The sequence below is a fragment of the Coenobita brevimanus genome, chromosome 74, assembly GCF_032717465.1.
Source record: "Coenobita brevimanus isolate Jiangsu-jjx chromosome 74, ASM3271746v2, whole genome shotgun sequence".
Classification (NCBI taxonomy): Eukaryota; Metazoa; Arthropoda; class Malacostraca; order Decapoda; family Coenobitidae; genus Coenobita; species Coenobita brevimanus.
The window spans coordinates 9,161,701-9,180,072 of record NC_137027.1 but is presented as its reverse complement, the minus strand read 5'-3'; the positions used below and the strand labels follow the sequence as shown (position 1 = coordinate 9,180,072).

The window sequence follows — 18,372 nt, the reverse complement described above, 5'->3', positions numbered from 1 at the left end:
CCCGAGGGCTGATGAAACAGGAGCTCCAGCTCTCCCTGTCATCAGCTTTCCATCCACCTTGGGAATACTGCCCTGCTCGACTGGTGCTACAGTCTACTCCTACTAGTGCAGAGTTTTGTTGATATCTGTGAGCGTCGTGCCTTGACAGTAAATGTAGAAAAGAGTAAAATGTATTGAGAGAGAAGGTGACTCCCAGCTTGAGGTTCAGTGAATGGAGAGAGAGACGAATTGAAGAAAGAGTTCAAATACCTGGGTACCGTGATACAAAAAGGGAGGAAAATGTGCAAAACAAGTGGAAAGTAGAGTGACACAAGGAAGGAAAGTACCTGGTGCAATGAATGCCTTGATAAAAAACCCAGGCTTGAGTGTTGCAGCTGCACGAGGCTTACATGAAGGAGTGTAAGTGCCAACTTTAACATATGGATGGGAGACTATGGTGTGGCATGAAAATGAAAAGTCAAGAGGGACAGCAATGGGATGGGACTGCTGAGTGTTATGAGGAGTACAGAGAGTGGAATGGATACAAAATAATGTGATTCATGAAAGACATGGAGGGAGGAAGTCTGTGGACACCAGAATTGAAGAGAGTGTACTGAGATGGTATGGTCATGTGGAGAGAATGGATAACAATAATGGTGAAAAAGGCATATCTGAGCAAATCTGAAGGAGGGAGGAGTCGAGGTAGGCCAAGGAGAAGGTAGAGGGATATGATGGATGAGTGTGTGTGAGGAAGAGAGGTTTGGAAGTTGGTGAGGCTAGGGGACTGACAAGAGGAAGAGAGGTTTTGAAGTCAGTGAAGCTAGGGGACTGACAAGAGATCGACCTGGATGGATGAATATTGTGAGGAGAAGCGAATGATCGGGGATCTGGCACTCCTTTTACATGACAGCATCTGGATTGACTCTATCGGATACATTTATGTGGAGCTACTGAACCTGGTGTAATGTTTTTGGGGTATCAGATAGAGCCAGGATACTGGGGACTTGAATGGTGAGTGAATGGAAGCGTGGCCTATTGGACTGGGGAAATTTGGGCCGTCTGGATGTTGCTAGTCCTCACCCTGCCCTAGGGTGGGAAAGGATGTCCGGATGATGATGATGATGATGATGATGATGATAAAAAACATATTTCAAACCTGTCTACATTAATATTAGACTTGTCTAAATCACCTGTCTTTCAGTACCTATTACTTGTATCCCAAATACTCTCCAATATTATTCTTGTGGTTGATCATCTTGACCCACAACCATACCTAACCCTGCATAAGTATCATGGATGAACAGCTACCATACTTGGATATCTTTTTTTTTTTTTTTTTTTTTTTTTTTTTTTCCAGCTATACACAGCAAGCAAATACAGTACTTTTCTTCCCATCAGCATTCAATACAATGAACTATCTGCTTCAACAGCCATTAGAACTCTATCATCATACTGTAATTATCCATATCCTGCTCCCTATGCAGATCAAAATAAGTATCATAAGAGAAAAAATCATACCTCCAGCATGACATGTTCAATTGTAGTATTAAGTGTTGAGGCTGCCATACCATACCAAGAGTAAATTTTATAGTGTATGACATATCTCCAATATAGCAAAGCAATTACATTACAATATACTCTTCTAGCATGAATACATTCAGATCTAATAAGGCATTGCATTAATCTGTAGGATGCTTTTTTCACAAGTCATATTCCAAAAGCTCATCATCATCATCATCATCATCACCATCACCATCCAATCCTACACTGCCCCATGAGGAGCGCAGAAGCCCTGGGCGAGACAAGTTTATATCAACACAAAGTGAGACAAAGCCAAACTACAGTACATTTAAACCTACATGCTCAAAAAACTTGGGACCTGTCCCACAATTAGAATAGGATGCTGAGGTTGCCCTTACTGCTATTTGATGGTTTCTCCCTCGATGAAAGAGCAGAAAATTCATCGATGTCCCCATTGTTGGTGGGAGTGATTGGTGCAAAAGGATCCTTAGTTTGAGTCTTGGGGAGGACAGGTTCCCAAGGGTCATTACCAGAGGCAGGAGGTGTCACACACTGGCTGGGAGCTCCAATACTTAACACTGCCCATGGGTCATTACCACAGATGCCTGCACACCATTACAAAACATACATTATTAAACGAGTACTGAATTACATTCTGAAGCCAAGAATTAGTTGATTTTACACAATTTTAATGGTGTCCTATTTCCTCAAACTACCCTGCTGGTGGAATAAAGGATGGAATTATAGAACAGAATAGAACAGACTAATCTGCTTTAAATATTTGCTTGGGCCTTCTATAGCCCAGACTCCCTTAAGCCAAACTGGTGTATTTATCAGACTGGCTGTAACAGTTTTACACACAAAATGCATGCATTAGCAACTTGTTGTCCATACACAAACAACACACAGAGACATACTGGGAGACTGAAAAATGTTAAAAGGAACCTGACTGATTTATGTCTTTGTGGAGTAAAGGATGCTTGAGTGTTACTGACACAAGAGTATAGAGGGGATGATGCAGGAGTATATTTGGCCATTTAACTGTGGTACCGTAAGTACGGTACAACTGACATGAACACAAGAGATACTCAGCATGAGAAGCATTCAGAATAAAAACTGGAGCTAGAAAATCTCAGAAACAAATCTGTGGTAGATGAATATTAACAAACAGTAGGTGAGTTTGGGTCAATGAACTGGTTTTTCTTCAATGATGAGTTTCCACATGTTCACATATACCTGCCAAATAGAAGTACCAACCTACCAACCACTGAGTTTATGTATCAAATTAAAAATGGGGTGTTTCACCCCCTCTCGCACCCCCAGTGTGGAGTAATCCAGAGGTCTTGATGTATACATAACGGGAGTTTATTTGGGGAAGACAAACACAGGTCCAACCCATTCTATACCAGCCCTCCAACTGCCCATTGTGCACAGCGAGGGCGAGGGACAGCGAAGGAGCCAGCAACAGGCATGCTTGCTGTGCAGTTTATGAAATCAGTTGATACATGCACTTTTGGTCACATACACACTTACTAGTAGATACATGTACTGTTAACTTATATACTGTTGGTTCTAGTTTGCAAGTTTAAGACATTATGAAAGTATGGTTATAGATAGGGTTACAAGGTATGGTTACATAGTATGGTTACAGTTACATAGTAAGGTTACAGGGGCGCTAACACTCACCATGTGCTCCTCCAATTCAAAATCTAAAACAAAATGAAAAAATATCCATCCATCTCTCTATTTCTGTCTACCTATATCTAGATGCCTTAAAATTGGATAGGGTGGCAATATACACTTTGCCACATAACACCTTGTACTCCACCATCATACAGCCCACCCTCCCTCTCACACCACAATTATGTACCTCTTCACCTTATCTCTTAATCAATCTGAGCTTCCTCACCTGCCATTGGTGGTTCTGGTGATCTTGCTGGGGCCCAGGGATCAGTAGTGGTGGGGGGAGATGTGACCCGGGAGGGAGGACCCGACACAGGAGAGCCCCAGGGGTCATTCTACACAATACGAACCATCAATAACTAAGGGCAGTCATGTTATAAATCAAATATGCTTACCACCAATAACTTCTGGCACTCACTGTTATTAGTCAAATATGTTTTCCAAAACAGCGCAACATTTTTCATACAATAATACTGTATAAGTACTATACATTATGTTAAATTGGATTACCATAAGTAATTTCTAGTACTCATTGTTATGAGTCAAATATGTTTTCCAAAATAACGCAAAAATTTTCATACAACAGGGCTGTATATTGGAAAAACTGGCAAATCAGCTTTACTGATACCAAAGAAACTTTACTAGGTACTCTTTCTGTACAGTACTTTACAGTGTACTTAATACCAAAAAAAAAAAAAGGATGTTAGGGAAGATGACTCATATTGTGAACAAAATGCATTAGGTATATTGCACATACACAAGTGGCTATAAACTTTAATCCAATGACAACTTTTACATTTTATTCCTGTTATCCCAAAACTATATTAGCGAGAGAGAGTTTGAACTGTTAGGTTACATAACCTTCTTTATCTCTTCAATATGAGAACTTCCTTAAGATGGACAAAATCATCTGGAGAAGCAGGAACTGACAAAAATAATACAGTATCACCATTAACATAATGAAGGACTTATAGTCTAGGTTGTGTGCAGACAAAGTGCTACTTTTAATGAAACATAAAAGTGAGAAATGTTTCTGGTCCACACCTGAGGGGAAAAAAAAAAAAAAAAAAAAAAAAAAAAAAAATCTGACTCTAAAACAACATAGTAGTGAACCATGAGTAACTTTAAGTGAATAAGTATAAATTCATCAACAAATTATGTAAATAAAAACTCTCAATAATTTTGTTTAGCTTAATTCCTAGACTCTAACATGCTTGCATGCACAGCCTCGGTCATCTAATGGCAGCTCGCCATACTGCTCAATCTCTAGCAGCCTCTCTATTCAGACCCCTGTCCCTGAGGTCACCCTCTATGGCCTCATACCAAGTCTTTATCTGACTGCCTCTTACAACTCTATTGTAGATGTTTACACCTCTCACCATCCTCACCCAGCTGTCATCTTCCATCCTCTCCACATGCCCAAATCATTTCAACCTAGCCATCCACATAACAACACTTATATATTCAAGTCCCATCCTTCCTCTCAACTGTTCATTCCTGCAGAAAAATTGCCTATTCAAATTTAAATGCAACGTATAAAGCTGTTTGATCCATTTCCCAAAAATTTGCAGTACCAGTTATACTGAGAAAATTACGATATTTCAAAACACTTTTCTGACTTGAAGCAAGGGCTGCCTGTATCAAAAAATTTACTGTACCTGGTGCATCTATAGCAATAAAATTTCAATTCATCTGATTTAAAAAAAAAAAAAAATCTACTGGCTGTTTATGGCAACATTAATAAAAAATTGTTAGCAAAAACAACAAAGAATCAGATGAGAGAAACTTAAAGACTTCATTAGTGGTTTCCACAATAGCTATCTATCTATAGCCCAACGCCCAAATCCCGCAAAAGGGTGGCCGCAGACGAAACGCCTCCAAGTCACTCTGTCACCCACCATTTGACTGCCCTCCCCCCAACTCACTCCCCCCTCCCTCATATACTTCTCAACTCCATCCTTCCACCTCATCCTCGGTCTTCCCCTCCCTCCACTTCACCCGCATATGCCCTCTTAGTCAGCCTTTCATTCTCCAGTCTCTCCACATGTCCAAACCACCTCAAAGTATTTCTCCTAATTTTCTCAACCACATCCACATCCACCCCACAACGCTCCTTCACTTCTTCATCTGTCAACCTGTCCCTCCACGTCACTCCACATGCTCCTCTCAAGTAACTCATTTCCACTGCTCTCAGTCTTGACTTGTTCCTCTCTAGCAAGGTCCATGCCTAGCTTCCATATGTCAGGGTATGGATGACAATACAATCATGCAGTGACTTTGTAACTTCCATACTCACCTCCCTATTTCTCATCACTGCTTTCAGTGAACCAACAACTTTCCTTCCCTGCTGTACCCTTTCAAGCACTTCATCTCCAAAAGTTGCATCCTTACTCATCACACTACCCAAGTACTTAAATGCACTCACATTCTCCATATCCTTACCATCCAACCTCACTGTGCATTCAGTGACTTCATTCCCCTCAAACACCATAACTTTACTCTTGTTTACATTAACTTTCAGATTCCTCTTATTACACAGTCCCAAATTCATTCACCAAACCTTGCAACTCCCATTCATCTTCACTCAACAATACTTTATCATCAGTAAACAGCAACACCAGAATCTTCCACATCTCACCCTCATTCATTAGAGCCACCCCCACATCCACTGCCCTACCCTGAACCTCCTTTACAACCCCATTCATATACCGGTATATCTTAAACAGCCATGGAGACATCACACATCCCTGTTTCAGTCCCACATTTAGATCAAAGAACTCACTTAGCTCGCCTTTCACTCGCACCGTTGCCCTAGCTCTTTCATACATACCCTTCACAGCACTCAACAATTTCCCCTCCACTCCATATATTCTTAGTACCTTCCACATACCTTTCCTATATATTCTGTCATAAGTTTTCTCCAAAGTCCATGAAGGCAGCATACACTTTCTTTCCCTTCTCTAGATACTTCTCCACTAAAACTCTTAGAACAAATATCTGATCTACACACCCTTTTCCCTTCCTAAATCCCCCTTGTTCTTCTCCAACTAGCTCTTCTGTTATATTCCTAACCCTATCAATGAGTATTCCACCATATATTTTTCCCGTCACACTAAGAAGGCAAATACTCCTATGGTTACCACATACTTCTCTCTCCACCATTCCTTTGTATAAAGGAACAATTATACCTGATTTTCAGTCCTCTGGAACCCTTCCCTCTTCCCAAGCCAATCTACACAACTTCCATATCCACTCCACAACAATCTCACCCCCATACGTCAGCATTTCACCTTACACTCCATCAATTCATGTGGCCTTTCCCACAATCACACGAAAAAGTAAAACTGCATCTCTACAGGTTGTGTAAAGCCAAAATCAAAATTCTGAATAGTGTATAAGTTGTAGTGATGCAATTCCCCCTCAAATGCTGCATACTACAGAAAATGTAATGTAATCATAAGTTTTGTGAGGCAAAAATAAATAATATAATAAAAATAAAATGCAATAAAAACACATACATGTAGCCTAAAATCCTGAGAACACACTCATTTCTGCCAGCTCTATGACATATGCCAGCTAAATGGACACTATTCTCACACACGGATATCATGGAAGTTAACTCCCTTGTTACCAATCGATGCAGGCTGCGTCCAACTGCGAGCGAGTACTTGGGACACAGTCCTGAGCACCCAAGACCACACACTGAGAGACCCCCCCATCACCGCGATATTCCCGCACATTCGATAGTTCATAAACACTCTATCCTCACACCCTTATTTATGCTTCCATAATTGTAATTTTCTTTCACCGTAAGCCTGAATAAGTGTACTTGCTTATGGTGTTGTAAAAAAGATCAGGCGAGTGTAAATTATACCTTATATATACCGTATATATTTTTTTTTCAGTTGTTTCTCATACAAATATAATTTTTATGGTAAATGTTACTGAGAAAACATTATAGAGAATTTATTTGGCTACAATCTGGTGTATAAAGAATAACTGTAGGTCAATTAGGGACGATTTTACAAAGCACGAAAAGGAAATTATCTTACGCTCAAGCAAGGTTCGTAACACAATGACTGGGGCAGTGGGACGACGCTCGGTGCAGGGTGGGTTAAGCATGTGGAGGAATACACGGGGATGCAAGCAGTGCTTTGTTCTTGCCCAGAAATGGATGCAAAATCATTCCATAACCAAAAAAACAGGGGCCATTTCGTTCAACAAAACAGGCGTCAAATGGTAACACGTGGTTGAAATGTGCACTGAAGCAGCCAGCATCAACTGGTAACGAGTGCATGATATTTACACTGCACCCATAAACACCAAAAAGTTAACGGTAAAGAATTAATGACCAATAACATATGTACTGTGTGGAAAACTAATGCAACAATACCTGCTTAGGTGTTTCTGAACCACCATTAGGCACAGCCATTCCCCACGGATCTGTCTGCAACACCAAAGTAAAACATTGGCCTATTACTCATCATAAAAATCTAGCATTACAACATGTTTGTATTGCACGCAACACAATCATTTTCTTCCTTTGCTCCTTTCCACAAAGTTTCTTTTCTACTCCAAGATAATGATGCCAGTTCTGGACAAAGTAAAATACTCTGAGGGAATTAGAGTAAAAAAAATCTATCTAACTATCTATTGCCAGACGCCTCAATCCCATTTGGGGTGGCCACAAACAAATCGCCTCCATGTCGCCCTGTCCCCCGCCATTTCACTGCCCTGCTCCCAACTCACACCCCCCTCTCTCAAATACCTCTCCACCCCATCCCTCCATCTCATCCTCGGCCTCCCCCTCCCTCTTCCTCCCTCCACCTCACTCACATACACTCTCTTTGTCAGTCTCTCACCCTCCATCCTCTCCACATGGCCAAACCACCTCAGTGTGTTCCTCATAATGCTTCCTATCACATCCACATCCACACCACAACGCTCCTTTATATCCTCATTCGTCAGCCTGTCTCTCCATGTGACTCCACAGGCTCCTCTTAAATAACTCATTTCCACTGCTCTCACTCGACTTGTGTCCTTCCAACAACGTCCAAGCTTCACTTCCATACGTTAGAGTTGGTATCACAATACTGTCATGTAGTAACTTTTTCACTTCCATGCTCACTTCCCTGTTTCTTATCACTGCTTTCAAAGAACCAGCAACCTTTCTTCCCTGCTGTACCCTTTCAAGCACTTCACCCTCCAAACCTCCATCCTTACTCATCACACTACCCAAGTACTTAAATGTACTCACATTTTCCAATTCCTCACCATCCAACCTCGCTGTCCATTCACTGACTTCACCTCTCTCAAAGATCAAAGACCATCACTTTACTCTTCCCCACATTCACCTTTAGATTCCGTTTCTTACACACTCTCCCAAACTCATCCACCATGCCTTGCAGCTCCCCTTCGTCTTCACTCAACATCACAGTATCATCTGCAAACAACAATACAGGGAGTTTCCAAACACTATCCCCTCTCACCAGGGCCACTCCAACATCCACTACCCTATCTTGTACCTCTTTTATTACCCCATCCATGTACAGATTGAACAACAATGGAGACATGACACATCCCTGTTTCAACCCAACCTTCAAAGAGAAAAAATCACTCAGTTCACCATCCACACGCACTGCAGCCTTAGCACCATCATACATACTCTTCACAGCATTCAACAACTTCCCATCTACTCCATATATTCTTAATACTTTCCACAATCCTTGTCTATCCACCCTGTCATATGCTTTCTCCAAATCCATGAAAGCTGCATACAACTTCTTTCCCTTCTCTAGAAACTTTTCCACTAAAGATCTAAGAATGAATATCTGATCTACACAACCTCTTCCCTTCCTAAAGCCTCCCTGTTCTTCTCCAACTAATTCCTCTGTTCTTTCTCTAACTCTGTCAATAAGTATCCTACCATACACTTTTCCTATTATACTAAGAAGACAAATGCCTCTATGATTACCACACACTTCTTTTTCCCCTTTTCCTTTGTACAAGGGAATAATTATACCTGACTTCCAATCCTCCAGGACTCTACCTTCCTCCCAGGCCAATCTGCACATCTTCCACATCCATTCTACTACTATCTCTCCCCCATGCTTCAGCATTTCACCACACACTCCATCAATTCCTGGGGCTTTCCCCAATTTAACTTTCTTCATTGCTTCCACAACTTCTAGGCTACTGATTTCTTCCTTTCTTCTCACCTCCCTCCTTCTCCCAGCCATTCCCCAGCCACTTATACTCGCATTACTTCCATCCTCTATGTTCAACAATTCCTTAAAGTGTTCTCTCCATCTGCTCACTTTTTCTCCCTTCTCCACTAGTAATCTACCATTTTTATCTTTCACTCCCCTGCTAACCTCACTTCCACCCTGTCTTACTCTCTTCACCTCTTTCCAGAAAATTTTCTTACAGTCCCTCCACTTTACACTCAAATTCCTTCCAAATTCCTCATCCACTCTCTTCTTACTCTCTCTTACTAATCTTTTCACCTCTCTCTTTCTGCATATAACTCTCTCTTCCGCCTCTCAACTTCTTCCACGCCCCTATTTCTCATCCATTCATTGTATGCTTTCTTCTTTTGTGCCACAGCCTGTGTCACCTCTTCAGTCCACCACGCTGTTCCTTGCACCCCCCTCCGTCTTCTCTTCCTCCCACACACCACATCACATGCTGCACATATTTCTTCTGTAAATATCCTGCACACACCTTCCATGTCCCCCATCTGCTCCAATTCATATTTGCCCAATCTTTCCTCCACTTCTCTCTTATACTCTGCCTTTTTCTCATCCTCTTGTAACCTTTCCACTCTCCTTGCAACTACTCCTTCCTCTCGTCTTTCCCTTCTTCTATTCCTCCATCTTACTTGGATCCTAATTCTGGCCACACCAAATAGTGGTCAGAAAGTCCACTCTCCCAACCTCTATAAGCTCTTGCATCCATTACACATCTTCGCATCCTTTCATCCACACAACCATAATCAATCATTGCCTTCCTTTCATTCAGTTCACCACCCACCCTTCTCATCACTCGCCATGTATACCTGTGGATCATTTTATGCCTGAAGAGGGTATTGGCTATCACCAACCTCCTCCCAGCACAAATGTCCACTAACGCACTGCCATTCTCTTCTATCTCAGCAGGCACACCCCACTCACCAACTATTCCATCCACCTTCACATTCTCTACTTTACCACTCACATCACCGATCAAAAACACTCGCTCATTCCTTCCAAACTTTTCCATGCACACTTCCACATTTGTCCAGAACTCTTCTCTGACTCTGCTAGGCACGATCTTGCATTGGCGCATACACACAATCGCCCACATTTGTATTCCAACTTTCAACTTTACCCACACAATCCTTGACCCAACTGATCCATACTGTCTTATGCTCTTCTTCCATCTTTTACTCACAACTATACATACTCCTTCCTTTGCCCTCTCATTCTCACCTACTCCTGCACATATACCCCATCCATACTCCCATTCTCTCACACTTTCTCCTCTCCATTTTGTTTCAGTTATTCCACATACATCCACTTTCGCACCCTCAAGCACTTGGACAATCTCTCTCTCTTTCACCTCATCATTCGCTCCTCTTACATTCCATGTAGCCATTTCCAAGTCCTTTGTCCGGTTCTGGGTCGTCATCGTTAGGTCAGTCCTTGTCCGAGGATTCTTGTTTGTTTTTTTAGTTAGTTGTTTTCCGGGGAGGGGCACTAACCCTCCGCCAACCCTTTTAGTCGCCTTTTACGACAAGCAGGGATACTGGAGGAGTATTCTTGAAAAAAACCCCTACCCCCAGGGGGGTAAATAAATAAATAAATAAGTTTAACAACTTGTTTTGAAATGCTGTAAGATTACAAATGTTTGATCCTCAAACCCGGTTTATAAACTTTACATTACGTCCATCTTTCTAACATTCTAGACACCACAAAGGTTTCTGCTTCAATAGGGGAACAAATAATCATATTGTTCAAATACAGTATATCCCATTTACTCCCTCTAAATCATAAAATACATCTACAAGTGATATAGGGGAACTAAAAATAATCCTCCATTTCCCTTCTTGTATTAACCCCACTCTATCTTAGCCAGCTAAGCACATCTGCTGACCACAAGTAAGCAACAGCTTCAATGGAGCAGTTCTACATGTGAAGGGAACTGCTGCATCCTTGAGGTAGTCAGCGCCTCAGCACGGTTGGATTAGGGTCCTTCCCACGACAAGGTACAGTACAGGGAAATTTGTGAAAGTTTGGCTACTGGGTGGATGCCACAGCTGCTCCTCCCGCAGTGGACAGCACAACCATGTGTAGGCTTCTCATCAGTCCCTAATGTGTGTGTAAGATATGGAACGAAAATCGTATTTTATTTATTTATTTAAATATCTGTGTGTATGTGTGTGTGTGTATGTGTGTGTGTGTGTGTGTGTGTGTGTGTGTGTGTGTGTGTGTGTGTGTGTGTGTGTGTGTGTGTGTATATACAGTATATATATATATATATTTAGTTTGGCCATGTGGAGAGGATGGAGGGTGAAAGACTGACGAAGAGAGTGTATGTGAGTGAGGTGGAGGGGGGAAGAGGGAGGGGGAGGCCGAGGATGAGATGGAGGGATGGGGTGGAGAGGTATATGAGAGAGGGGGGTGTGAGTTGGGAGCAGGGCAGTGAAATGGCGGGGGACAGGGCGACTTGGAGGCGATTTGTTGTGGCCACCCCAAACGGGACTGAGGCGTCTGGCAATAGATAGACAGATATTTATATATATATATATATATATATATATCATCATCATCATCATCATCAGCCATTTGAGTATCCACTGCAGGACCGGCCAATCCTGACCAAAGTCGGGACGATACAGCCAATGTATCTCTACCAAGTGGCTTAGGCTGTCTGGAAGAGAATAGAGAGAGAGAGAGAGAGAGAAAGAGAGAGATGATAGACAGATATAGATATAGATACATATACAGTATAGATAGATAGATAGATAGATATATGTATATATATATATACGGATAGATAGATAGATAGATATATGTATATATATATACAGATAGACAGGTAGATAGATATATACATATACAGTAAATATATATATATATATATATATATATATATATATATATATATATATATATATTATACAGGTATTGTATATATGTATATATAATTATTCTAATCTACCAATACTCTTAGAAAATTTGAATACCTGCTTACTGTAGTTCCTCTCTTCTTATGTTTGTATAACCCACATCTCAGAACTGTCAGTTGCTTTATCTATCTATCTATCTATCTGTCTATCTATCTATCTATCTACTGACAGATACAGATAGATAGATACTGTACTAAGATAAATATATACACATATATAAGAAACAGAAGAACCAGTACAGTATGCAGCACGTTTATTGCAACGTTTCACAGATGACACTCCTCATCATCAGGCAATCTAAAATAAAACAAACCAATAAATATTCCTAGCGAACATAGCATGAGTAAAAAAGCTAAAAACTCTGCAAGATTCGACATAAAATCAGTGAAAACATGCATAAAGAAGAACCAGCGACAGGAAAATTACAGGAAAGAAGAAATACAGGTAAAACAGAGCATTTAAAACACAGTACAGGTTATCCCTTAATTCACGCGAACTTTTTTCACGCGATTTCGGTTATCCACGAATTTTTTGTACAATAATTAAAACAAAATTATAGTATTCAAATAAGTAATTTCAATATACAAGAGAAATAAATAAAATATAAAAAATGCCTACCTGCTGCCCATGTGCACACATACTGTATATGTATGTGTGTGTGAGTATGTGTGTGTGGGAGCCTGGAAGATCGGTCTACCACGCACCACACAGTCAGTTTGAATCCGACGGTCGAACCATGCATGACTTGCAAATCGTTATTTGTGGCTTATTTTTCTGCCTCCCAGTAATTGCCTGCCTTGTCTGTCAACATGGGGCATAACCGTAGTGCTAGTGATGCATGTGGTAACACACCAAAACTGACTTGTAAAGTGATGTTGCTGACAGAGAAAGTTAAAGTGTTGGACTAACTTCAGGATGGAATGTTGGCTACAATTTTCCATCAGGACGATTCCCCGTCATTTATTTACATACCAGTTTATTTAGCAAGTACAGTACACTAGTTTTTTACTTATATGAGTTATAAAATCCCCCTGAAAATTAGTTATTAAAGTATTAATTAATCAATAATAAGTATATTAATAGAATGACGGGGAATTGTCCATGTTTTGACGGTGAATTGACTTGATGGTGAACTGTCTTAGAACCGTATGTTTGGGGTTAGTCAACTGTTCATACAAAAAAGAAGGAGAACGTAGCATACGGGAGACAGTGAGGGCTAGTGCACCAGTCTGTGCTAAAGTGTCTCCACCTACGCCTGTGAATTGTCTTGTAACCCCATGTTTGGCGTGAATGAGTCAACTGTTCATACAATAAAGAAGGAGAACGTAGCACATGCGAGGCAGTGAGGGCTAGTGCACCAGACTGCTGAAGTGTCTCCACCTACGCCTGTGCTTGTCAGGTTTCAGTTTTAAATTTGTTACATTTTTGTTGTTTTTCATACTTTATGCTAGTTTATAAGGTGTATGTAGTGCATAAACAGTATTATTCAGATGTAATATACGTATAGACATGCGTAATTATGTGCACACAAGGGCAGAACATATACGCGAATTTACCACATACGCGAAGGGTCTGGGAACCTAACCCTCGCGTGAATTAAGGGCTTACCTGTAGTTCAATTGATTTCTCATTATTAATAAGGGAGGGTTTATATTTAAGCATTAACAAGGAGAGGCTATTTTATTTCGCAATGGATTTCCATTCCATTTTACAGATTCATATGTAGGACAAGCATTGGACAGAATTTTGAATCTTAAACCACTGAAAATTATGGTCAAGAAAAAGGATATTTACTTTTTTCTCCTGTTTGTAGGCAAGCGCAGTTTTGCTCTACGAAACAGATTAGTTAAATTACTAAAGGAATTTTAACCTCAACTTAACATAAGGGTAGTGTTTAAAGCTGGTCGAACATAGTCTTTTCAGGTTCAAGGATCTGGTCCCTAAAGAGCTACAGGCCTCTGTGGTATATAAATACGAGTGTCACTCCTGTAATGCAGTGTATATTGGCAAAACAAAGCGCCAATTCAAGGTCCAGATCTTTGAACACCTGAGACGATCAATCCGAACTAGCAGACCATTGCACAGTCCCTCTTTTAGCGCCATTCGGCGACATGCACTCCAGGAAGATCATCCCATCCGTCTAGACTCATTTACAGTTCTGTCATCGAGGGCCTCAAAGAGGGAGCTGTGTATCAGTGAGTCCTTGTTAACACTTAAATATAAACCCTCCCTTGTTAATAACGAGAAATCAATTGAACTACTGTGTTTTTAATGCTCTGTTTTACCTGTATTTCTTCTTTCCTGTAATTTTCCTGTTGCTGGATCTTCTTTATGTATGTTTTCATTGATTTTATGTCGAATCTTGCAGAGTTTTTAGCCTTTTTACTCGTGCTATGTTCGCTAGGAATATTTATTGGTTTGTTTTATTTTGCACTGGCTGATGATGACGAGTGTCATCTTCAAAACGTTGCAATAAACATGCTGCACACTGTACTGGTTCTTCTGTTTCTTATCCGCCTCCGCTTTCCTAAGGATGTATTCATTGCTGATATATATATATATATATATATATATATATATATCAGCTTTCTTATAATTACCCCTGTGTTTCTTCTGGCACTAAAGGAAGTACAGTACAACAGTTCAGTTCTGAACTGAAAAGCTGAATATTATTTTATAAAAGTAGTCAACAAGATTAGCTGCTGCTCTTAAACAGATGATGTTAGGTATTTATTGGAGAGAAAAAAAAAAAAAAAAAAAAAATGACATGAAATTAATTTTCTATGACTGAAAACTAATTGCCTCTGAGTATTAGCTCAAAATGTACTCAATACTAATAATCTCTTCTAGATACAGCAATACAGTTACTCTACAATACTGTCCAGTATATCCACTGACAAAATTACATTTATTAGTCTTTAAATCTACAACAGTAAATAATCATTTAAGCAGCTAAGCTAAGTATCATAAGAAAGAACTGCATATGTTATTCATGACTAGCACGATGTACAGCCCAAACACTGCATACAGCACACAACTGCATACACTATATTGGAATACAATCAAGTAATTATCTACATGAAGACTTTATACTGTTTCTCTGGTTTCTATTTTGGAGAGCAGGGATATATTACATGTGATACTCCCCTGACCTCAGCAGTATTGTATTAGCAGCTTCTTTACAAAGCAGTATGGTATTATAAAATGGCAATGACTTGCAAATACTATAACATAATCAGGGATTTTTATCAAAATAAGCTGTATTTATTTATTCTCTTACCAATCCTTCAGTAATATTCCCATTATTAAATATGTCATTCAATGAATGCATGGAGACATCTTCCTTTAGCTGGAGAGAAAGCAAAAGAAATTATTGAAGCTCACACTACAACCAAACCACTCAAAAACAAATTGCTTATCCTACGAAATTTCAGTATATTCAAACAACAAAGGCAGTTCATGAATTCAAACTCAATACTGGCACACTGTTCTAGAACAGATGTACTATCGTGCAGTAAAAACATTTCTTGAATATCATGAAAAAATATATATATATTGCATTTCAAGCAATAGTATTGTCCATTCATAGGACACACAAACACAATCACATATGCAAGTCACCTGTGCATGTGCACACACACACACACACACACACACACACACACACACACACACACACACAAAGTCCTTGTGGTGAAGAAGTTACAATCTTCCATTTCTCCCAGTTCCACCTGACTAAAACTTACCTAAAGGGTTTGTATTACCCATGTCCCAATCCAATTCTGTCAAACCAGGTACAGTACTGATATACATTAGTCTTTCTCTCTCTTTCCCAATAATGTTATATGCACAGTAAATGAAAAATGCCTCTAATTCTCCAAGTCAAAACTTTTGTCCTAAAATTTCCTGCAGATCAAAATTACTATGACTGTAAATGACAGCATTAGAGAACCCTATCTCTGATTTTTCCTACATTCACTAAACAATGAATGCAGACAACAATAAACTCTAAATTATCAGGCGTAATTCATCCAAGCACTAGGCCAGATACCGCAAAATGCCGGAAATTGCATAATACCCCTCATTGGCTCAACATTCGGCACTGAGCCGGATACTGCGTTATTATCAGTCAACGTTCTGTCCTTAAAACTTTCCCATGAGTAAAAGATGAAATCCACCACCACTACCATCCAATCCTATGTTGCCCCATGAGGAGCGTAGGAACCCGGGGCTAGGCAAGTTGGTCCTGACATTTAAGACGAGAGTGACCACCCTCACTCATCCCTGAGTGGCATTATGTGAGCATTTGACCCTAACCACCCCTTGGGTAAAAACCTGCACAGGTTCAATCCTGTTGGAGTGCCTTAATAACCCTCTAAATCACCAGGCACAATAATTTGGTTATATGGTTATCACCCAGCATAGTAAATGGTTTCCTGGTGTACAAGATACCACTTGGCTTGTCACTGTGTAGAGTCACCCATAAGCAGAAAGAAGAGGAAAGAATGAAGGAAAGAAAGACAGAAGAGGAAGTGTTAAGTCACCCATAAGCAGAAGGAAGAGGAAAAAAATGAAGGAAATAAAGACAGAAGAGGAAGGAATGAAGAGAGGAAAAGGCAGTCACCAGGGAGCAGCATTACATCAAGTGAGTGGATGGTGAGTGATTCCACCTACCACTAATGATAAAATACAGCAATACAGGGCCAGTTGGCTACTATTTACAAGCCGGTTAATACACCTCAATGCTGGATATTGCATAAAACTGCCAGTTACTTCCTGTTTCACTGCCAGATATTGCATTAACCCCTAAAGGTTGGCCCCTGTTCCAGAACATTTAGTGTTGCCCTCAACCACTGCACCCCAACAAATCACTGGAGGAACTTCAGCCACCATTCATTCTGAAGCTAAAGGCTAGTACTTTTTTATATGTAAACATTATTTTGATAGATCTACCAGTTTTCACAAAAAATTATTTTTGAAAATGGCCTATTTTCAGCATCTGTGAATGGTGGAAAAAAAAAGCCTCTCCGCTGATGCTCTTGCGTTCTAAGTCAATGCCCTACAATAAATAATCATAGAACATTCGAACACTACTCATTAAGCTAAAGAGTTGTACTTTGCTGGGTATAAAGATTTTTATGATAGGTATTACAGTTTTTTGTGGTAGGTGGGGAGCGCTTACCATTCACTCATTTGATGTAATGCTGCTCTCAGATGACTGCCCTTTCCTCCCTTCCTTCTTTCCTCTTCACTTTTCCTTTCCTTCTTTCTTTCCTTTTCCTTCTGTCTATGGGTGACTCTACACTAAGTGACAGGCCAAATGGTTTCCTGTTCATCAGAAACCATTTACTATGTTGGGTGGTAAACGTATAACCAAACTATGATGTCTGGTGGTTTAGTGGGTAATTAAGGCACTCCAACCGGATTGAGCCTGTGTAGGTTTATATCCAAGGGATGGTTGGGTTTATTGCTCACATAATGTCACTCAGGGATGTGTGAGGTTCGTCACTCTCATCTTCAATGTCAGGATCAAATTGCCTTGCCTAGAGCACCTATGCTCCTCATGGGGCAACACATGATTAGATGATGTATGCATGTTTAATAGTTTTCATAGAAGCGATTTTTGAAAAAATCATCTATTTTTTGCGAAAAATGCCCGCTCCTAACAGCCAATTTTATAAACAATGCCCAACCTCAGGGGGTTAATAAAGCCAAGCCAGCACCCTGGATATTGCATTGGTCCGGATATTACGATGACAGATAACTGAGTTTACTGTAGTACACTTTCAATCGGACAACATGGCTTCTGTATAGTAACCCCGCCATTTGTGTGGCTTCCACGTGCACTCAATATCATAACTACAACTGCAACTAGCAGGTGGGGGGAGTAACTCTGAGGTCTCTGAGGCCTAGCTTTAACCCTCAAGAGGTTACATGGATTGCTCATTCCACTTCCTCTAGTCCCTTAGCCTCAGATACCTCCTTCCCCAATACCCAAGCACTGCTACATCCGGTCATAG

The 18,372-nt window shown here is 40.4% G+C and overlaps 1 protein-coding gene across 7 annotated transcripts in view; it reads right to left on the bottom strand.

Annotated features, from left to right (window-relative positions):
• The window catches only part of lqf (epsin homolog lqf), a 61,166-nt gene that overhangs the window by 9,192 nt on the left and 33,602 nt on the right, over window positions 1–18,372 (bottom strand). For 5 of the 7 annotated variants that reach the window (XM_080278509.1, XM_080278512.1, XM_080278515.1 and 2 more), the window contains 4 exons: window positions 15,633–15,701; window positions 7,577–7,630; window positions 3,410–3,518; window positions 1,899–2,105 (listed from right to left, as the gene is read on the bottom strand). In XM_080278509.1, coding sequence (XP_080134635.1) covers window positions 1,899–2,105; window positions 3,410–3,518; window positions 7,577–7,630; window positions 15,633–15,701 — 439 coding nt within the window. The remainder of the gene's footprint in view (window positions 1–1,898; window positions 2,106–3,409; window positions 3,519–7,576; window positions 7,631–15,632; window positions 15,702–18,372) is intronic. The other 2 variants (XM_080278513.1, XM_080278516.1) reach the window with 2 other exon arrangements.